Genomic DNA, 24,517 nt, shown 5'->3' on the forward strand with positions numbered 1-24,517 from the left:
CCTGTTAGGCAGGCCACACAGTAGGAGGTGAGTGGTGGTGAGCATTACTACCAGAGCTCCACCTCCTGTCAGATCAGCGGCAGCATCAGATTCTTAAAGGAATGCAAGCCCTATTGCACACTGCGCATGTGAGGGATCTAGGTTGTGTCCTCCTTATAAGAATATAATGCCTGATGATCAGTTTCATCCTGAAACCATCCTGCCCCCCTCCCCCCCACACACACACCCACACACACTCTGGCAGAAAAATTGTCTTCCACAAAACCAGTCCCTGATGCCAAAAAAACTGGGAGCCACTGGTCTAGACTACATTAGATACATTCCATACATCTGTTGATCTGGAATTTGCTGTAAGACAATTTCATCTCCGCAAAATCTATTAGGCTATCTTTTAACATACACACTGATGTCCATGCTAATACTAAAAGGCAAGTTAAACAGGCTCTATATAACCTGGCCCTGCAATTATCTTAAAAGAAGTTTACTTACTCTAATTACTGTAATTGCACCAGTACTAAGAACTAACAATTCTGCTGTGTAGTTAGTAGCAAACATTCCAACCAGCTACTCAATAATTACCTCATTTGCCAATTCAAACAGCTTTCACTTGCTACATGTCTGAGGCTGGGAGGAGCAAAGAGGTATGTTATGATCTTTCTTGCTATACTTAGAAACAGAAGCATTCTTTATACAACCCAGTTCAAGTGGACAACTACATTTTTAAATCATCATGTTACTGGAGAAATCCTTACTGCCTACTCAGAACATTTTCTTCATGATTATTTAGAAAATGATTATCCCATTTTTGTAGTAAAAGATAGTGCCTGACCTTTCATAAGATATATACCAAGTTTCTGTGAGTTCTTTTGCTAAACTGAAAAGAGTTGAAATTGACAGTTTAAATACTGTCTATGAGCTGTCCCTCAATGTTCCTCTAAATTCTTCCCATTACCTGAAATTCTAATTGATCATTCAATACACATTCCTCCTTAAAAATGGGTGGATCACGAGGTCAGGAGATCGAGACCATCCTGGCTAACACGGTGAAACTCCATCTCTACTGAAAATAAAAAATAAGCCGGGCATGGTGGCGGGTGTCTGTGGTCCCAGCTACTGAGGCAGGAGAATGGCGTGAACCCAGAAGGCGGAACTAGCAGTGAGCCAAGGTCGTGCCACTGCACTCCAACCCGGGCAACAGAGCGAAACTCCATCTCAAGAAAAAAAAAAAATCAAGTATTCTTGTGAATACTATTAGTCTTTCACATCCTGGAATCAGACTTTCCCTCTAATTTCTATTGTGGGCCAGCCTTAATTAAGAAAGAGTTTTAATTTGGAAGAAAATAGAGCTAGTTTTGAATTACATGAATCAGAAAAAGTAGATTCTGCAGAAACATAGCAAAGGGCTCTACAAAAGTAGAGAGCAACGTATAGCTGGCCACGGGGCACGCTAGAGTAAAAGTAAAGGAGAAATATCAGGAAAAGAGATTTTATTTTACCCAGCTATCTAATGGATAGAAGACGGGAAGCAAGGTGTTGATTTATTCTTGATCAGGTAGCATGTTCTACACAGTGGTTCTAAGAAGTGGCTTTCAAAGCAGAAGTGGGTAGTTTTAAACTGTTTCAATTAGATAACCTATAGATTCTTTTAAGTTCTTACTTTTTATAAATCTCATATACAAAAACATATCCCCTAAGGACCAGGGATGAAGTATATGAATCATACCGTGATTATGTGAATTATATCTCACTGATATTTCTTTAAAAATAAATGAGTACTGTACTCATTTATTTTCAATTTGCAAAATGTATTTTGCAAGTACAAAATTTCAGAATAAAGAACAGTACTTTTTTAAAATTTCAAATAAATAATCAAAGGCATGTAAATTAAAATGTAAAACCTTTGTCTAACACCAAATTAGCAAATACTAAATCTGACATTTAAAAGAGATTTCTGAGCAGCTGTAGACCTCACCAAGACAATGCAGATTCCACTGACTTCATTCCTGTGCCTGTGCTCCAGTTACCCTGGGGCCCTGATGGCTTCAGCCGTGGCATTGCCCCGATGGACGCTGGGGCCCTTGAAGCCAGAGGTTCCTGAAATCCAACAGTGTCCCGTAGTTCAAGAATTGCAGGAATCCCAGGAGCAGTGGGCTTGAGCTGCCCTTCGGGAGTGTTACCTCTGCAGCATGCTGGCTACTGTGTGTCAACAGGTGAGCTTCACACTGCACAACTGTGCGCACATGGCTGCCCACTTCGGAGTCACCAATCTGGACATGGCCAACTTCTATGTGTCACAGCTGCAGACTCCCATAGGTGTGCAGAGGTGCTGCTCTAATGTACTGACATTATTTTACAAACCTTCAAGCCTGCGCAGCTGGAGCACAGGTACAGGAATAGTCAGTGGAATCTGCATGGTCTTGGCGAGGTCCACAGCTGCTCAGAAATCTCTTTTAAATGCCAAATTTGGTGTTTGCTAATAAAGATCTGTGTTCACCTTTCTGCTTGAGTCTAAGCCACAGTATCCCAGGCCTCCCAACATTCCCAAGCCAGGAACTCTGGGCCTCCCTGGAATTCTGAGCCAAGCCCCAAGGAACTCTGGACTCCTGAGACCTCCTTTGTCTTATCAGTAAAATTCTGCAACTCTAGGAATTTTAGGTCCCATTGGAAGGAATGTGCTACCTCACAGAACTCTGAACTCTCTAGATACAGGCCTGATGTCATTTCCTAAAGTCTGAGGCTTGGTAATACAGGTGGGCAAATTACAGAGTGGGAAGTTATTTATTGAAGAGGTTGCAAAGTTCAGCCACCCTGAAGATACTCCCAAATGCTTCCCTCCTGCTAAAGAACCAACCAGTCCAGGAAAAGAGATTTCCACTCAATATTGACAAGGATGAGATACATATGAGCATTCACACGCCTATAGAAACTGTATTAGTTGGTATGACATTTTCAGTTAACACCCTTTACCATGCCATCTACTTCTAGGAATGAAACACACAGAGAAAAACACTGCAATAATATTTTAACAATAAAAAAAGTGTGTGTGTGGTGGCAGAGGGAGACCTTCCAGGTCCAATGATGGGAGGCAGGCTAAGCGTATTATGATACACCTATACAAATATTATTCAGCCATTAAAAATTAGCTTTTAAAAATCTGACATAGAGAAATGCTTGCCATAGCATCAGATGAAGAAAGTATACAAAGTAAATACGGTATTACAGCTATGCCTAAGATGCAGAAAAGATAACAAAATTTAACAGTGGTGATGTCCTCTCTGTTAAAATGCCATATACTTCTTCATGTTACTTTTCTAATAAAAAAAAAATTTGTAACGTCTTAGTTTTTATAGGAAAAAAATTTCAAGCCATATATCTGAATATCTGTTACATCAAAAAACAGGAGTTACCTAAATATCCAGTCACATTTCAAACAAATACATAATTCATGTTGATTCAACAACAAAGGCAAACATCCACATATATAAAATCAGGCTCAAAATCTCAAAGTAAAACTGTTTTTAAAGTTTATTAACTTTTACTAAAATCAATTCCTAAGATTCTATCACTGACATTAAATATCTGACACAGTCAAGGGAAAACAAGATACTCAAAAGGTTTGCAAGGAGTAGCATTCATATTCAGCAACTATAAAACAAGTGCACCCTTCAGACTAAATAGTCATGCCACATAAAAAACTTGAGCACGACATTAACCTACACAGAATAGACAGGTAAAAAGTCATATTGTGTTTTTAAGAATCCAAACTACTCAGCTAACCCATGTTTAAAGACGAAAAAGAATGAACTCTCAACCATCTTTTAAATCTGACTCTTACCAGAAAAGACCTTTGCCCAGCAATCTATACTGAATTACAAAGAGCACAAATTTGCCCCAAATGCTAATAATCAAAAGAGTTCAACCAAAACAGAAGTCCAAACTAAGGATTAATCAAATATTTAGCTTATTAATTGCATATCATTGTCTACCATCCCTGCTTTCCCTTTTCTTCATTCCTCGTTTTGGATCTTAAAACCAAGTCATGAAAATGCATGAATAAAAATGTTTAAAATTAACATTTATACAATTTACAGATTTGCTAGGCATTTTACATATATAATATATATACACTAAGTACATTCATATACACAATTATCTCAAGCCCTCTGTGAGGCGGGGTAGTCACTCACAGTACACAGCATTCCTGTGTAAGTATCTCCACTCTACCACCATCCCACACCCACAGGTTCTTAAGGAACCCTACCACAGCTCTTTTCTTTTTATTTTTCATATTTCTTTTTAGAAATGGGTCTCACTCTATTGTCCAGGCTTGTCTTGAACTCCTAGGCTCAAGCAATCCTCCTGCCTGGGCCTTGCAAAGTGCTTGGATTACACACATGAATGAGCCTGGCCTTCCTTTACTTTTTGTAATCACAACACAATGCTTGGATTATAAAAGACTAGGTAAGGTTTGGAGCAATGGCTCATACCTGTAATCCCAGCTAAGGTGGGTGGATCACTTGTAGTCAGGAGTTGGAAATCAGCCTGGCCAACATGGTGAAACCCTGTCTCTACTAAAAATACAAAAATGAGCCTGGTGTGGTGGTGTACGCCTGTAGTCCCAGCTACTTGGGAGGCTGAGGCAGGAAAAGACTGCTTGAACCCAGGGGAGCGGAGGTTGCAATGAGCCGAGATCACTCCATTGCACTCTAGCCTGGGCAACACAGTGAGACTCCGTCTCCAAAAAATAAAAATAAAAAGACTAGTAAATATTTGTTGTGAAAAGGAAAGGGAGATTCAAAGGGATCTGTCCAGAGTCATACAGCTTGTCTCTGACAGAAATTGAAGTTATCAACTAGACTAAGTATGATATTCTTTTCAGTGTAACAGCTGCTGCACTAACTATTATACTGTAGATATAAAGTTAGTTTAAATACAGAGGCTTATTTTCATGGTGTGACAAAAATGTTAAGTCAAAAACATGAACAAAATTTTACAAAATTGCCAAAATAAATTGTAAATTCCAAATTTAAACACAACAGTGAGTTACTAGTTTCAAGATTCTAATCGATCCTATCAGATTGATAAAGTTACCACATAAATCCAAATAAAAACTGACTACATGGCACTTTAAATGTACATTACTATACCATTTATTTAATTAAATGTAATTAGTAGTGTGGATTTCCCTGGAAATTCCTTTGAGGGTAGAAGTAATCATTTTCATTTTCAAGTCATCCGCTTGATCAGTAATTCTTAGCACTCACACTGCTGATGTACATAAACTTAATTACTAATCATTCAATTAAAATTTACCCTCTGAACCAGGACAAGCATGCTATGGAAGAGCTCATCCTTTATGTTATTGTTGTAATTATTTCCATCTGTAACATAATAAACAATTTATAGCCTTCTATCATTAAACACTTGAGTTAGTTAAGAATGAACTGCAAATCTTCACATTTGATTCTTTGATATGCATAATTACCTTGTATTTATCATCTGCTTACTTAAGAGTTCTGGGCAGTACAAGAAACAGAAGCCCCAAAGTCTAAAACTTTCTTGCTTCTAAATAGCAACCTATTTATTTGAACTGTTAGTAAATTTGGGGGACATCCTTAGTTTATCAAAATACATGTAAATATTATAACTCTGCAACACTTGTACGCATTTGCAGATAATTTTAATTTCCAAGCTAAATTTTACCAGAGCTTTTTATCTCCATTACTATGGCAGTCCAAAATTACAATCTTGCTAATTTTTCTATATTTTTAGGCATCGAAAAAATGATTCTATTCACATACCAATTAATTCTATAACACAGTTAAATATTGGCCTTAAACACTTCAAAATTACTTAAGCTCTTTCTTTTCCACATTTCTTCCTAAAAATTCAGTCCAAAAGTCATTACATGAGACTGAGAAAGGTAGATGTCCATGCTAGAGAGAAAACCACAGTGGCCCAGAACAGGGTATTAGGGTATTAGAGCCTATAGAATGAGGAAAAGTTTCTAACAGAGCATGAGAAGAATGGACTAGCATGAGATGTCTGAGTTAAACAGGTTGAGGGGGCATCCACATGAGAAGAATGGCCTGGCGTAAGACATCACAGCACAAGAGAGGTAAGCAGGGCCACTGCCTCCCCCTTAATTACACTAATTCCTCCTGCAATTAACTAATCCATTACCTCCCTCGGGTTCTTCCCTAGTATTTTTCAGAGAAGAAAAGGAAGAAAGGTGATGGATTAATTCCAGGGGGATTGATCAAATAAGTACATATATAGAGGATAATGGTATTTCACCATCAGAAAGAAAATACAAATACGGGACAGATGAAAATTAGGACCCCTACAGTGATGGAACGAAATTGGAGATGTAAGTGTGCACTTATAATTTTCAATACATACATACACACACACACACACACACACATATATATATAAACGTATGTGTGTATAATATGTGTTTAACATACACTTGTTACTTTTTGATTTTGCTGGTATATTATGGCTATACAGGAGAATATCCTTGAGGAAGAGAAATATAGTGAAGTAGGGGGACAAAAGAGAAGCATCCATCTCAAATATCCTAGGAAAAAACTTATGTACTGTACTTGTAACTTTGTTTAGAATTGTTTCAAAATTTAAAATCAACACATTATTTTCAGCACAGTAATCATGTGCAGTAAATAATGACGTACACTTCTAATTATATAAAATACTTTGTACCTATAATTTTCAGTATTTTAGGTAGATAACCTCTTTGAGATTCTAAATGTCTCCAGAATATAAAGACATGATAAAAACCTCAATTATATTTCAGAAAGTTTGGCAAGTCAGTGAACCCATTCAGCATCCCCCTTCCCTAATAAAATTTGATCCACAGACTTCAGTACCTTAGCCACTGCCTTAAATGGCTATATACTCCAATATAGCAAAACAGACCAAAAAAACCTCAAGACCTAGATATAAATACATGAAAATTATTACTTAAAATGCGGGTTTTTTGTTTTTGTTTTTTTTTTCAAAAACAAAGTTTGAGTAAAATTAACAAGGTTGGCAAATTTACCAGTACAAAGGTTTTTCATGGGAGACAGGTTATACCTTCCCAATCTTTAAAATAATTCTAAGGTTCTGTAGTTCAGTAGTGAAACAAGTACAATATCCTGGCATAAAACTATCTTTCAGACAAAATCCACCTGCTGCGTATTAAGAAATGTAATACTTGAAAACTTCCTGCCTTGGGAGAGAATAAACCTGATTCATAATAGAAAAACCACTCAATCTACAAATGCTTTCAACAAAAAGATGGACTAAATATAAAGGGGGAAATTCTGACCTCCTTTGGTGCTAGACTGCAGTCATAGCTAGGCAGGAGGTGTTATTATTATCTCATATTTAAAATTATATTTCAGACATATGTGATACAGTCACCTAAGAAAAGGATGGACCCCCTTGACCCACAATAGTATTTGGCCTCCATGACCTAGTCTAGGAGAGATTTAGAAACTACCCATTACGGAGAAAGAAAGAGCAGTCTTCCTTGCCAAGATGAAAACTACATACTAAATGAGTCTCCTATGTGAGAATTACATTTCCATCTGTAAAGAAGCTGCATTAACATGTGCTCCCTTCATGCCCTTGCCTTCCATTCAGTACTGAGTTCTTGTAAAATACTGACAGACTATGCAGCCTTCACATTTCTGTCCCAACATCTAGCTAATTAAAATTAACAAATGTGATAACATTTTTACTTCAGTCCACCTATCCAATCAATCTTGAGTGTATTCAATACCAAGAGAACAGTTTCTCTAGGTCTCTGACAAACATGACCATCCTTACCTCTCTTTACTAATTTAGCCTATATACTATGAAGTTTATCTTAGACTTCTCGGTCTGTCAAAAGAAAAGATAGCTGTGTTTTTCAACACCGGAGTTTCTTATATCATTTTCAAAGACCATATTAGGATAGTATATGTATGAGAAGCAAAAACAGATTAAGAATTATAATTCAGTGACTTGCTAATATATATTTTTAAAATCACATTGATGACTTGTTTAAAGACTGCCAAATAAAACTGGGATATTATCAAGATTACATTTATTACACATATCAATCCAGATACTGCTCTTGTTACAGAACCAATTTTTATTTTTATTTTTTTTTTTAACGTTTGAAACAGAATCTCAGTCACTCTGTTGCCCAGGCTGAAGTGTAGTGGCGCGATCTTGGCTCACTGCAACCCCTGCCTCCCAGGTTCAAGCAATTCTCCTGCCTCAGCCTCCTGAGTAGTTAGGATTACAGGTGCACACCACTACACCCAGCTAATAACCTACAATCTGTAAGACTGATTTTACAAGTATTTTTTCCTGATTACACTGTTCCATGATTAAGACATTGGATTTAAGCCATTAATTCAAATTAAGAATTAAGCGAACAAAACATGAATATACAAATTACTGAAAAAAAGTATCATTTTTTCTCATGAATTAGTAAATGATTAAGATAATGGCATGCTTTTTAGCTGTAAAGTCCCCTTTCTCTAAATTTCCATAGCATTTGGTTTACACATTTCTTATGCCACTTAACACATTATGATTCATGGTATAGTTATGTGTATACTATTTTCCTCCTCTACTATTATAGCGTATTCATGTACCTTTAAAATCTCTCTCAAGCATCTAAAACAGTGATAACATCCATGGAATGAATAGCCTAACCTTCAAATATACCATAAATCTTTTCAAATTCAGGAAAAAAAAAATTTCCTTTTTTCTTAATATATAATCTTTAGTAGAACAAACTTTTAAAAAACAATTTTGCTGGCCAGGCATGATGGCTCACACCTGTAATCCCAGCACTTTAGGAAGCCAAGGAGAGAGGACTGCTTTAGGCCAGGAGTTCAAGGTTAGCCTGGGTAACACGGTGAGACCCCATCTCTACAAAACAATTTTTTTTTTTTAATTAGCTGGGCATAGCAGTGTGTGCCTGTGGTCCCAGGTACTCGGGAGGCTGAGGTGGGACGATCACTTGAGCCCAGGGGCTCAAGGCTGCAGTGAGCTCTGATTGCACCACTGGGCTCCAGCTTAGGCACCAGAACAAGACCTTGTTTCAGAAACAAAATATGAAAATGGAAGGGGAAGGGGAAGGGGGGAGGAGGAAGGAGGAAGGAGGAGGAGGGAGGAAGGGGAAAGGGGTAAGTAGGAAGAGGGAAGTGGGGAGGGAGAGGGGGAAGGGGAGAAAAGGAAAAAGAAAAGGGAAAAGGGAAAGAAAGGAAAAGGACAATTTGCCAGTATGTACCAAGAGCCACAAAATGTTCAAATACTTTGATCTAATAATCCTACTTCAGGAATTATTAACAAATAAATAATAATGATACTGCCCTCTGTCTGCCAACATACATATAACAAAACTCTATGTGTTTAAAGATCTTCATTGTCATGCTATTTGTAACAAGGGTAGGGGTAAAAACAAACCTAGTGTTGTTCATCAGTTAAAAAAATAAATTACAGGTCAGGCACAGTGGCTCACGTCTGTAATCCCAGCACTTTGGGAGGCTGAGGCAAGTGGATCACAAGGTCAGGAGTTCACGACCAGACTGGCCAAGATGGTGAAACCCCATCTCTACTAAAAATATAAAAATTAGCTGGGCGTGGTGGCAGGCAACTGTAATCCCAGCTACCGGGGAGGCTGAGGCAGAGAACTGCTAGAACCTGGGAGGCGGAGGTTGCAGTGAGCCAAGACAGCACCCTGCACTCCAGCCTGGTTGACAGAGCAAGACTTCATCTCAAAAATAAAATAACATAAAATAAAATACAAAATTTATAGTATATTCAGTCTCAGATTAGAATACACATATAGTCATTAAGCATTATCATTAAAATGTTGACCAAAATTTCCATTCTGTAAAATTTTTATTGCAGCATTATGAGATCAAACAAAACAAATCATTCAAATGTCAAATGATAAAGTAATGGCAAAATATCAGATAGTCACAGCTGGAAACATTATGCAGTTGTCAAAAGTAAAATATGGAGGATAAACACAGCATATAGTAATGATTATTATCTCTTGCTGCTAAGTCTTTATTTTCCTTTCGTTTTTTTTTTCTTTTTAGTATTCCCTAACTGTCATGTAATTCAGGAATTAGCATGAAAAAATATCCTTTTCAAAAAGGCAGGTCCTCCTTGATGACTCCAAATAAGTCTCACCATATTTATTTCTTTCCAGAAAATAGCACAATTTGTAATCATTTGACTTACTGTTTGCTTATCTCCCTAAATTAACATAAACTCTGGCAATCTTCCTACATAAATAAACACAACATAACTGTTGTAAATTTATAACTCCAAGAACGTAGTATTTACACGGGAAGATCAATGAACTAAAACCAAAGGGTAAGAAAGAGAACATACCAAGCATATATACTTTCAAAAATTAAGCTTGTAACAAACGGTTTTGGCAGGGCTACTTAACCATTTAAAAAATAAACATCAGATTCCTGCCTCACAACTCAGATCAAAAAAACCATATGGACTTAAGATTTCAAAATAAAAAATTAATTAAAGTTAGTCTTTAATTAGTCATTTAGTCTTTATACTCAATATACTTAATATGTAGTAGAACTTCTAATAACCTTGAATCAAGCAAGAAGACATTAAGAAAACCATAAAGAAAAAGACTGAAGTCAGGCATAATGGCTCACACCTGTAATCCTAGCACTCTGGGAGGCCAAGGTGGATGGATCGCTTGAGCCCAGGAGTTCGAGACCAGCCACGGGCAACATGGCGAAACATCATCTCTACAAAAAAAAATACAAAAACGAAAAATTAGCTGGGCACGGTGGCACACAACTGTAGTCCCAGCTACTTGGGAGGCTGAGGGGGGAGGAGGACTTGAACCCAGGAGGCAGAGACTGCAGTGAGCCAAGAGTGTGCCACTACACTCCAGCCTGGGTGACAAAGTGAGATCCTGTAGGTATGTAGATAGGTGGGAGGGAGGGAGGGAGGGAGGGAAGGAAGGAAGGAAGGAAGGAAGGAAGGAAGGAAGGAAGGAAGGGAGGGAGGGAGGGAGGTAGGGAGGGAGGGAGTTTGGATAATGTAAAAATCAAGCTAATAGAAAACACAACACACAAAAAATTCTGGAAAAAAATGTCAATGCCTACCAACAACAAAATAATAACAATGCCTTCAGAGTACCTACCTACCTAAACTTAAGAAAAAAAAAGTTTGTAAAAATAAACTAGAACACACCATTTATAAAAGAATATCAAAGACAAATAAACATAAAAAATAACTAGCAATGGCCAGCCACGGTGGCTCACACCTGTAATCCCATCACTTTGGGAGGCCAAGGCGAGTGGATCACCTGAGGTCAGGAGTTCGACACCAGCCTGGCCAAGATGGGGAAACCCTACTTCTACTAAAAATATAAAATTAGCTGAAGGTGGTAGTGCACACCTGTAGTCCCAGGGAGGCTGAAGCAGGAAAATTGCCTGAACGTGGGAGGTGGAGGTTGCAGTGAGCTGAGATTGCAGCACTGTACTCCAGCCTGGACAACAGAGCAAGACTCCGTTTTGAAAAATAAATAAATCAAATAACTAGCAACAATAAAATACAGATGAAAATAAGATACCACGTTTCAGCAACCAGATTAATATCCAGTGTTGGCAGTATTCAGGGAAAACGGTGCTGTCAACACTTGATGAGCGTGCAAAATAGTACACAACCTGTTTTAGAGCAATTTGGTATTATGTATCAAAACCCTTAAAACAATGTATCAATGTATCTTAAAACAGCAATTCAAACTTCCAAAGCTTTATTATTCTAAGAAAATAACTAAAAATTCAAGCAAAAGTATAACTATAACCATGTTATTATAGTATTAATACTAGCTAACAATTTTAACTATCCTGACAATACGACCAAGAATGATATAGCCAACCTATACAGGCCATTAAAGTCTACAATTTGACCAATAGATAGGTTATGAAAGAACGTAACATAACACAAGATAATCACAATTTAACTGCACATTTAAAAGGCAATCACAGAACATTACAGATACACGTAAGAATACTAAATGTTCCTACACTTAAGAGTTATTATCAATAGATGACAGATGACAATATTTATTTTTGTTTTGCTTTTCTGCATTTTCCAATTTCTGCAATGAAATATATTAACTTCATTTTTTAAGTGCTTTAAAAATATTCAGATTTAACAGCTAGAAGGAATGTACAAAATTAAAATAGTGGACATGTGGAATTATGTGATTTTTTTCTTCTAAACTTTCTCTTTGAATTACTTTTTCTAAGATAAAATTCACCATTTTAAAGTGTATAAATCAATGGATTTTAGTATATTCCCAATGTTGTGAAGTCATTATCGGTTAAGTTAATTCTATTAATAAAAGCAAAATAAAAATATGGAGCTCAAGGAAAAACCTTAAAATCATAACTCAGCCGGGCGCGGTGGCTCAAGCCTGTAATCCCAGCACTTTGGGAGGCCGAGACGGGCGGATCACAAGGTCAGGAGATCGAGACCATCCTGGCTAACACGGTGAAACCCCGTCTCTACTAAAAATACAAAAACTAGCCGGGCGAGGTGGCGGGCGCCTGTAGTCCCAGCTACTCGGGAGGCTGAGGCAGGAGAATGGCGTAAACCCGGGAGGCGGAGCTTGCAGTGAGCTGAGATCAGGCCACTGCACTCCAGTCTGGTCGACAGAGCGAGACTCCGCCTCAAAAAAAAAAAAAAAAAATCATAACTCAAAGCATTTCAAGGAGCTAACATATCTTAAAAATACCACAAAATACTCAACAGCCTAGATACAAAATTTTGAGCCAATATTATCTTTCAATTTTTTCAAATAACTGATAAACTGACATAGATGTTATTCTATCAACTCAAACATCAACAGGTAGTGGAGGAAAATGACGACTACGATAGTCATCGTATATCCTATCGCTAACTAAATAACTTGCAAACTGTCTTTGATAAGGCATATACAAAAAAAAATTATGATAAACTCTGAATCCCAAAAAATGGCTAAACCAACATGTTCTAAGCTCTCTCCTGCTAGAAAAAGAAAATGGAAATGCCAGTCTGCCACTAAAAGACCTATGGCATAGGTCAAATACATTACTGACATATCATTAAATTTTTAAAATTCTGTAATCACAAAAATTTTGCAAAGTTCAAGATTACAGAAATGACTGAATTTTGAATTCTATCTTCCTAGGATTCAGAATAATAGGTTTAATACCACCTGTTTTAAAAACTATTTCAAGTTAAATAAAGCAAACTACACTCTTCTGAGTTCTGCCTCCTTGAAGAATTCTAGCAAAAACAGGATATTACAATTAAAAATTTATTCTCTATCACAGTTAAGTCTAATTAGGGAGCACACTAATGACAGTCAAGTTCTAAGCCAAACACGTTAGACAACTTCAATGAATAGAGATCTACATGTCTTCATTATTTGATATGCCTAAATTTTTCAAGATTCAAAATCAAGAATTCTGATCTCCCCACCAAACTGCCAATCAGGGTTTCCAAAATCCTGGCTAGTCTACCTTTCCAGCTTTATTTCTAATTGTCAAGTTACATCTTAGGGGTCAGATCCTAAAGTCAGTGTGCTGTGAAAAAAATCTTGAAAAATTCCTTATATCATCCATAAAGCACAATTACATACAAGCTAACAACCTATCTTCCTCCTTCACTAAAATAGGTAACTTTCTTTGGGCACATAAAAAGTGATCGATTTGTATTTAGGTGCCCTGTTGTCACTAGACTTAACATTCAGCAAAGTGAGAAGTTCACACTATCAAACTATGTGGAAGCTGATAATGACTAGGAAAATAGCAAATGCACCTCTCCCATTTCACACCCACTCTAGGCCAGATGCTCATTCCAGTGGAATAACAGGAAAAATTACTCGTACTATTTAAGTTCTCTAGTTCTCATTCTCATTCATTCTCTCTTTCACTGAATTCATCTAAGTTCAAGGCATATTGGATGTACTCTTATAAACACTGCACTATACCCAGTATCCCCAGATAAGCCTCTGCATGGTGGTTAAGAACATACCAGACTAACTGAGCAGTAGAATGGGTTTGGTTCTGCCATCTGCTAGCAATGTAACCATGGGCAAGTAACCTGATCTCTCTATGCCTCAGTTTCTTCATCTCCAAAATGGGATAACAATATCTACTTCATGGGGTTGTTGTAAGAATTGTGAGTTAGTAGATAATGTCCATAAAGTACTTAAAACATTGCCTGGCACGTAAAAAAGTTATGTAAATGATGGCTATTATTTCCCCCAACAGGACTGCTTCCTCAATCTTGGCCCCAATTCTATCCTTCAAACATTTGTCCTAAAGCCTCCCTTTTCAAAATAAGGCAATAATAATCTCCAACCGAGGCAAACTCTCCTATACCCTTAAATTTCTATGGCTCTATATCCTTAAACTTTTGTATGATTCTACTGACCCCATTTTTATGTGGTTTATCTTGTCATATAAATCAGAAGCTCCTTTAAAAGAGAAAATATGGGAATACACAACATGCTTCTTTGATATAAATAAGTCACTCAAGCAAGAACTCAATAAACATTGCTTATGAAGCAAGATTATTAAAGGTTTTCCGACAAAGTACAAAGAGTTCAATAAAAAAAATCTGTTACAGATCATCAGTTGATATCAATGTGTAAGTTGTAAACGAAGAGTTGTAATGTGGGAGCCAAATTTATTCTGACTGTAGATCCCAAAAATGAGGATTTAGCTCATAAGGAATAGCTGAAAGTTTTCAAGTCAAGAATATTAAAGCAAGGTTGGTTTTAGCTTTCTATGATTTGCAAATGATGCTGTTAGAGTCAGCCTAAAATCTGAAAAATAAATCAACATACTAGATACTAAGTGATCAGATACTTAGTAAGTGACTATGTATTAGGCACTACACCTATATAGATGAAAATATTTAATACCTGCACTCAACATATCTATTCAAATGTAGTTAATTAAACAATGTTCAAGGCTCAGTGGGAAAACAGAGTAAGGATATTAACACTTGAAAATAAGGATATTAACACCTATTTTTTTTGGCCTCAGTTGAAGTCTTATCATTAGGAAGAGAAAAAAGAAAAGCTGCATTTCACAACGGGATTAATTAGAAAAGCTAATAGGTAATACACATCTAGAGACTGAATATCTCCTCTAAAAATCAAAATCAGATGACTATTTGATTTTTTTCATTTGGAAAAATGCCACAGAGATTTTAAATCAACTCTCTGGCCTTGATCACCAGACATTATCCTACTAAGTATGATTAGAAAAGTTATTCTTTAAACTAAAATTCTAATGTCAAAGGAAATTTTTTTAATTGTTACAGTTCTCCTAACGGACCTAGGAGGTTTTCTCTTAAGTGAAAAAATTCTATTTGTCTACAGTTTGTCACTTAAGATTATTAATATTACACATGTAGAGGTAAGAGACAGTGTTTCTTCATATAATGATGATGTTACCAACCTGCTGAAGAAAAGGTATGCGCTGCATTATTTTATCCCTCTATCTAGACCGACCTCTACTCCACAGCAGCAGTTTGCAAGCCAGATATACTATACTTCTACTCAACAAGAGATACATAGACAAGGTAACCAATGCTATAGAGTATCAAATTTGCAAATTTTGTAGCATGTTTTAACTGTGAACTCTTACAATGTATACAACTTCCAAAGAGCCAAAAATCAACAGGTAAAATATTGCAGTCAGTAGATAAAATATTCTACCTCCCAATAAAGGAGTATTTCACAGCTAGTTCAATTAACCTAATTCAGCAACAAAATATTAGAGTTGAAATATAATTAACAAAAATATATACTACCTAAAAAGTCTAGCATCAACTCAATTTTCTTTGTTAAGGATAGCTAATTCACTAACCTGCAATTCACCTTCTTAAAACAAATAAGAGAAATACAACAAAGTTACACTATACAATATTCATAACTTAGGTTCTAAAGTCAGCCTATATGAGGTGAAAATACTGTGTAGTCATTTAAGAATAAGATTGTCACTGAAGATGACTAATCTTACAGATGGGAAAGGCACAGTATGTTTCTTCATATATAATAATGATGTTACCAACCTACAGTCAAAATTATCTTGAACAGTATTTTCAAATGGACTATATAAGCAGGGGTAAGGTGTTTGTGGAATGAAACACAAAAGAAAACTGAAACTGAATTAGAGGATGAGGAGAGTCATATTTTACTCATTCCAGTGCTTACATTCAATTAATGAATTCCAAGGGTAATCAACTACATTATTATGATCCTCTATCCTACCTTTCTTTTCAAAATTCAGAGCACATTAAGTTAAATGCTTACATGATACTCCACTATAGCACATAAGCCAGAAAACAAAACTATCCGAGAGTAATAACCACCAGATGCTATTTTCTTTTGTAGCACTACCAATTGAAGATAACTTTTCTAGAGTTCCATTCCAACACTATCACCCACCATTTCTCAACTTTTAGTTTCTACCTTAAAAAAAGAGGCAAGACGACATAAATCCCACTACGCCACTGCGTTAAATTTTAAAATGTATGCACCTAAGAGAAAATATAACAAAGATATGATCGCTATACATATCTGTGCTACTATTTTCTTAAATTCATTCAGAGTTGACTAACCGTTTAAAACTTAAACCAAAGTTCCATTTTAATAAGGAATCATATCTTACCCACTACCATAAGCGTGAATTCAAAACCTCTCTTCACTGATTTTCTGTATACTTGATTTGGGAGATTGGCAAATCCCACATAGCCTTCAAGGTTCTTCTGTTGCTGACAAAAGCAAAAAGGGCCAAGTTATTCATGTATCAACAATACTATTCTGTCACATATTTCAAATTCCCTTCATGAACCTATTTTAGAAAATTATACTATTATTCACAGCAAATCAAACTAATTCCATGGCATTATCAATAAAACTATCAATTCTTAAATGGACAAAATTATTTAAGCATGAGTTGATTGACAATATAATGGTTAATTATAAAAATCCAAGGGAATGAAATAAAAATTTAGAAAACCTGCCTCAGAGCAAAGATTTTAATTGACAGTAGTTAGTAACAAGATGATTGACCAACCAACTAAAAAAGCAAAATAACACAGGATTTTTCACAACAAAAAAATTCAAATCCCCTTCACACAATATTAAGAATCCTTTTTAATTATCTCCTTTGATCACACTAATTACCACAGGTATGAGATTCTTGAAATTTGTCTTCTTATTCATGAAATGAAATCAAAGTGTTGAATTTAAAGCAATTTTTAAAAATAAATTATTGAAGGCTCTTGTGATCAGTGTCAACCAGCTACAGTATCATTCAAGCTGTTATGCCAGGTCCAATTTTGTCACTTCAAGGTTTCACATGATCCTGCTGCCTTTATCTTCAGGTTTATCCAAGTTTTAAAGTAAATTATAACTTCATTTTCTATTGGTTTTTTATTCCTAGATGACCTCAACAATAGTTTCAAGAGTAATTCAAAGAAATCTACTTCCAAATTGGTGTAGTAAGTCAGTCTGACTTCTAACTTACCCATATGTGAGAAATATTGTCCATAGTTAAGACTATCCGAATAAGCAGAGTCTTATTGGTTAATTTTACTTTGGAGGTAGTCTTATCTCAACATAAAAAACAATAGCAAAAAGAAGCACACATTCTCTTAAAAGTTTCTGCCACGTTTAATTCTCATTTAAAAAGCACTCATGAGATCAAAACATCAATGCGATACATTTGGATTTAACAAAGAACAGAAGTCTACAATGTTTACTAGTCATGTAGATAAATATTCCATCCATCATCTTTGGCTTTCATTTCATAAAACTAATTCTTAAGCCAAATTTTAAAAACTAAGCCCATTAAAATGAAGAGCTAACTGTAAACATAATAATTAGGAGACTAATCAGAATCTAATATTTTTAAGTCAAATATTTGAAAGTCTGCTATGAGTAGAGTTAGAAGTATGTATTAAACCTAAGGTTTCCTTGGCTCATATTTCACCCAACTGTAAGTTAAATTTAACTGAGACTGAAAAAAATCTCTGTATAAATTATGTAGTATACTCACAGCTACTTTGTAAAGAACACATTTCCATCATTCCAGTGTTCCAGATTCCAACAGAAGAAATCCACAGAGGAACAGTAAACAAAGAATTCCAAGAATTGTAATGACATATTCAGTCCAAACAGGAGAGGCAAATCCATTGAAACACAGCAAAAGACAGGGGGGAAAAAAAAAGTTACTTACATGTAACTCAACAAATTAGAGGTAAATTAAAAAGAAATTAAAAGCAGACTTTTTCCTAAACATGTCAAAAAGTAGTATTTTTTGTGTGGGATACAATGCCAGTGAGTTTAAACCCATTTTCAGCAGCTGTCCTGCTGAAATATAGAAAACAAGGCCTATTATTGCACCCTGCAGTTGAGGTTTTACAGAAATGGTAGAAAAGATATAAAAGTATAAAGTTCCAGGAAGGTATACAGGAACCAAGTTTTAAATTACAAGAAGGAAAAAAAAAGGTTAATTTCATGCAACTTTGCTTTGTCAGTCACTGGATTAAGACAGCTCAGATAAGACAAATGCAAATGTTTTGGTTAAAATCTTTTTAAACAATGCTGTATTTCAAGTTCTATTAATTAAACTGAAGTCCAGAATTTAAAGAAATGTAGACAGTTAGATACAGGAAAAGGAAGGACGCTAAAGATGATAAGCAGAAACAGATGGAAAGAGGAGACAAATGTGAACTGTGAAAACTGAAAGGCAACTAATAGTATAGAAAATAAAATAGATAATCCTTGGCCAAACTGTGAAAAGTGTATCTTTTTATACTGAGACAAATCTATGAGTTATATCACAAACCGCTTCAAACAATTGGAGTCAGTTTTATAGTTAAGGTAATTAAAAGCATAAACAAAACCCCAGTTTTAAAGTTAATTACAAAATTATTCCATGACAAAACCATCCAGTGACTTCCGAACCTCCTCAAAAGTAAAAGCCGAAGTCCCAATAATGGTCTACAGTGTTTTTCCACCTTAGCAGTATCTTAGAATCACTTGGGGGAGCTTTTATAAAATCCGAATGTCCCAGCTGCACCTCCAGATCAATTAAATTAATCTCTGCAAGTGAGACCCATCCATCAGTATTTTTTAAAGCTCCTCATGTAGTTCCAACGTGCACGAATGCTGAAAGCCGCTAGCCAACAAAGTCCAGCAAGATCTGGCTCTACTCTTACTTCTGGTCTCATCTCCTGCTACTCTTCCTCCCCTTGCTCACGTCGCTTTCCCCAGCACTGAATCCCTAACTACTCCCCAAACATACACTGCATACTTTCATTTCATGGCTTTTGCACTTGTTGCTTTTTTTATTTGGAATAGTTTTGTTCATTTTTTTTGAGACAGAATTCACTCTGTCACCCAGGCTGGCAGGCAGTGGCGTGATCTCGGCTCACTGCAACCTCTGCCTTCCAGGTTCAAGCAATTCCCTGCCTCAGCCTCCCAACTAGCTGGGATTACAGGCATGTGCCACCACACCTGGCTAATTTTTGTATTTTTGTATTTTTAGTAGAGATGGAGTTTCACCATCTTGGCCAGGCTGGTCTTGAACTCCTGACCTCATGACCCACCTGCCTTGGCCTCCCAAAGTGCTGGGATGACAGGCGTAAGTCACTGAGCCCCAGTCACAGATTATTTTTATTACTCAAATGTCACCTTCAAAAAGGCCTGCCCTAATCACCTTATTTAAAATTACGATCCCACTCCTCAGCACATTGCTGCTTGCTGTGTGCTTCTCCTTAGCTCTTGCCACCATCCAACACACATTTTACCCATCTTGTTTACTGTGACCTCCATCCTGCCCGCAATGTAAGCTCCATCAAGGCAGAGATTGAATGAATTACATAAATTGTACATCAAAAAAGGAAGCTACTGAGAGCAAGTTGAAGTAGTTTCAAAGAATACAGAATTTTAGACTGCACCTTCAAGGAACCCATCAGATAAGAGGTATAACAAAAATGCCTCAGGGTCTGCCCTTGTCTCTTATTCACTGCTTTATCCTCAGCAACGAGAACAGTCTTTGGCACACAGTACTATTTTAAAATTGTGAAAAGCGGGAAACCATTCCAGGCAAAGGAGTGGGCCCTAAAGTGGGGATGAACTTGGTATTTCCAAGAGGAAAAAGAAAGCCGAGGTAGGCGGATTGCCTGAGCTCAGGAGTTTGAGATCAGCCTGGGCAACAAAGTGAAACTCCGCCTCTACTAAAAACTACAAAAAATTAGCAGGGCATGGCAGCGTATGCCTGTAGTCCCAGCTATTCGGGAGGCTGAGGCAGGAAAATGGCCTGAACCTGGGGGGTGGAAGTTGCAGTGAGCCGAGATTGTGCCACTGCACTCCAGCCTGGGTGACAGAGCAAGACTTTGTCTACAAAAAAAAAGAAGTTCCGTTAACTATAATGAAGTGAAGTAGTGGACAAGGGGATGAGTGATAGGAAATGAGGTCAGGGAGGGAAGTAGGGGCCAGATCATTTGGGACTCAGCCAAAGTAGGAAGTATATGGATGTTATTTTAGGCATGATAGGAAACCACTAGAGGTTTTTTCACAGGCAAGTGACCTGATTACTGTTTTAAAGATAGTTCTCGGCCATCCAGAGTGGTTCATGCTCGTAATTCCAAACTTTGGGAGGCCAAGGCGAGAGGACTGCTTTAGCCCAGGAGGTTAAGGCCTCAGTGAGCTGTGATCATGGCACTACACTCCAGCCTGGGCAACAGAGTGAGAAATTTCATGGTTGGTTGGTGCTGAAAATATAGATTTAGGAATCATCGCCATACAGATACTATTGAAAAAGGATTGGATTCCCAAAGACAGACGAAAGAAGATAAAAAGAAGGGGGTCGGCCGGGCGCGGTGGCTTATGCCTGTAATCCCAGCACTTTGGGAGACCGAGGCGGGTGGATCACAAGGTCAGGAGATAGAGAACATCTTGGCCAACATGGTGAAACCCCGTCTCTACTAAAAATACAAAAATGGGCTGGACTTGGTGGTGCATGCCTGTAGTCCCAGCTACTTAGGAGGCTGAGGCACAAGAATCGTTTGAACCTGGCAGGCAGAGGTTGCAGTGAGCCAAGATCGTGCCACTGCACTCCAGCCTGGGCAACAAGAGAGAAACTCCTGTCTTTAAAAAAAAAAAAAAAGAAGGGGGGTCGAGACAAAGCCCTGAGCACTCTAACATTGAGAGGTTAGGCAGAGAAAGATCAGCCAGTGGAGACAGGAAGAAAACCAAGATCATCTCAGGGATGGAGGATTCATTCACCTATGCTGAATGCTACAGAGAAAGATACCAGAATAGAAACAAACATACTGATAAAATTTGGAAATAAGGTCACTGGTAACTTAAAAAATAAAAGCAGTCTCCGTAACATGGTGACAAAGAAGAGTAACTACGATGATTTACAGTAGACAATTATTTGCATGTAACTATCATAATAAATAACTTTAACTTTTTTAATAAAATTATTTTAAACATTTTGTCAGTTCCCCCATATGACTGATTTCCCAGAGGGAGAGAACCATGTCATATTCATCTCTATGTTCTTAGCGAGGTGATGACACATAGTACATATTTTAAAAATCTGAATGACTACTCTTTCAGGAAAACATCTTCTGAGGAAGAAATGCTGTACAAAGATAACATTGGTTTGACTCTGATAAAAACATATCATCCCAAAATTCGTATAAAAGTATCCTACCAGATACAAAAATACAGCTCTGAGGCTACCTAGCACAAACACTATTCAGAAAATATACTAATAATTTGGCCAGGCATGGTGGCTCCGGCCTGTAATCCCAGCATTTTGGGAGGCTGAGGCGGGCAGGTCTCTTGAAGTCAGGAGTTCGAGACCTGCCTGGCCAACATGGTGAAACCCTGTCTCTACTAAAAATACAAAAATTAGCCAGGCATGGTGGCGCACACCTGTTGTCTCAGCTACTCTGGAGGCTGAGGCAGGAGAATCGCTTGAACCTGGGAGGCAAAGGTTGCAGTGAGCCAAGATAGCACCACTGCACTACAACTTGGACGACAGAGCAAGACTCTGTCTCAAAATAAATAAATACATACATACATACATACATACTGGTCGATTAAAACATATAGACTATTCCTATCTCATAAGAATTTTTCCATACCCTAAATTCTAAAGTCAACCATAGTCTGTAATTCAAAAGACTTAACCACCCACTGATTCTTTTCCTGCACAAATGTTCACAGTGCCAGTGTGAAATATCTCTGGATAAGGAAATATTAATTATAGATGTGAGGGATACAATTGTGGCATTTATAAGTATGTATAAATAAAAGTATATTCACCCAAGCTTCTACAAAAATACCCCCTGGGTCTTTAAAGTATTCCTTGATTTCAAACATTAGTCAGGTAAGAAGCAACATTTATCAAATAATCTTTTCTAAAAGCGTATCTGCTAGATATGCTTTACAAAATCTTTTAGATGTTAAATCTGTATGTTAAAAGCATAGTTAAGAAAAATCAAACTACAGTAACTCCACTGCTTGATGAAAAAAATCAACTTAAATACAATATCCAGTAACTCAGTTCTAACCTTCCTTCTAAGATTAAATAAGTTCAGCACAAATGTATTCAAATAACACTATGTTTCAAACAAGTTCTAATAGATAGATTATTGAAACTCTTAGAATTCTTTATGTTCTCTTGCCATTTGTTCCTGTTCCAAAGTTACCCAAATCTTGCTATCTAAAATCCCATTACCATTTTTAAAGCTCTGAATACTAATTTTCAACAAATTTTCCAATAGATAAAAACTTTCCAATAGAAAAAAGCAGCAACTTATTTGAAAACTATTAAATATGCTTTTTAGTAACAACAAAAAATTGATCAAGGGGAGTTGTAACAGAACGGAAGCCTAATAAAAATCAGAATTTGAGAAAAACACAATCCTAGAAGGAACTATAAACCTTCAACTTCCCACTATCATTACAAAATGAGATGTTTAATAAAAAACTAAAATGATTAGGCATTATAATGCACACCTCAAATTACCTTAATATACCCAAATTCTATTTCTCCTCTTAGTATGTGCAGTTTAAACATCAGGCTACAAAAATCCAAGGTTTACATTAGGAACTTTACATTTCCAAAATTACCATTTATCTTTTCTAAATAACTTCAAGTTCAATCCGCCTCCCTTTGGATTTTAAAATACATAAAATATATATACACAAATATATATATTTATATATAAAATATATATACAAATATACATATATATAGCATATAGTTTTATGAAGTATGTTTCTCCTAAAGTGTACGTGATTCTAAATATGAAAAACAACTACAGACTACAAAAGGAAAAGATATTAATACAGAAGTTTACTTCTCAACTCCTTAGTATTCCTAACAAAAGCCTTCTATTCTACACAGATGTAAGTGTGTCTGGTACTTGCTTAGTCAAATTCCTGCCATCTCTCATACAGCCTAAGGGAAAAGTTAAAGAACTTCATGTGCCATTTAAATGTTTTAAATATTTTAAGTATAATGGTCTAAAAATGCCTAGATTCTAGATTTAATATAAAATAAAAACTAAAATATTACAAGATTACATAGGCATACCCTAAATATCAGTTTTTGTGTTCCTCATCCCTCAACTATTTTAAAGGTTCATTACCTATTTAGCATGCCTCCAGCTCTCTTCTTTTTACTGATATGAACAAATGGGTACTGACAGAACCAACTTTTATTTTCTTAATCCTATTCTGGATTCTCAGTTAATCTGTTAAAAAGATTCTAATATTTAACTCTATGAATACATACAAGAATGAGATAACTTAAAATTTAAATCAATTTTTCTTTGCTCTGATCTTAACTTCCTAGACTTACTGACCTTATTCCTTCACTCATTCATTCAACATACTTATAATAAGTCAGACATGTATGTGTGTTCTAGTAATTAGGAATATAAAAGCTAATAAAAACAAGGTCCCTGCTCAAGAAGCTAAGAATCTAATAGGGAGGTGAGGTAAGCTAGAGGACAATTAAAATAATTCAGTGATAAATGCTCTCATATAGGAAAGCACAGAAGGATACATGAGAGCAAACAAGGAAGGGTGTTTCATCCTATCCTGGGATCAGATCCTTTAGATACTGAAGGACTGACCAGTAGACCTTAATTTGATGAGAGATGAGGGTGGGAGCTGGAGAATATGGGTCTCAGTCAGTTGAGTTATTAACTGCAAAGGCCCAAAAGCAAGAAGAGAGTATGGTTCCTTACAGCAACTACAAATAGTTCAATACAACTCATTTTTAGGATCAAGGAGCTACAGCTTAGGAAAGTTAAGCAAAAGCCAGATGAGGAAGGACTTTGTTGGTCATACTTAGGAACTTAGACTTCATCTTGAAAGCTTAGGAAGAGCATTAAAGATACAAAGAGGAATGCACAA

At 36.5% G+C, this 24,517-nt stretch overlaps 1 protein-coding gene across 4 annotated transcripts in view; it reads right to left on the reverse strand.

The window, feature by feature from the left end:
- The window catches only part of SEPT7 (septin 7), a 100,365-nt gene that overhangs the window by 52,531 nt on the left and 23,317 nt on the right, over positions 1–24,517 (reverse strand). For 2 of the 4 annotated variants that reach the window (XM_011950165.1, XM_011950164.1), the window contains exons 2-3: positions 18,126–18,130; positions 16,734–16,836 (exon numbers count right to left, since the gene is read on the reverse strand). In XM_011950165.1, the coding sequence (XP_011805555.1) occupies positions 16,734–16,836; positions 18,126–18,130 (108 nt within the window). Of the gene's footprint in view, positions 1–16,733; positions 16,837–18,125; positions 18,131–21,949; positions 21,965–24,517 lie in introns of those variants that run through there. The other 2 variants (XM_011950167.1, XM_011950166.1) reach the window with 2 other exon arrangements.

The sequence above is a fragment of the Colobus angolensis genome, unplaced genomic scaffold (genome assembly GCF_000951035.1).
Source record: "Colobus angolensis palliatus isolate OR3802 unplaced genomic scaffold, Cang.pa_1.0 Scaffold302, whole genome shotgun sequence".
Lineage (NCBI taxonomy): Eukaryota > Metazoa > Chordata > Mammalia > Primates > Cercopithecidae > Colobus > Colobus angolensis.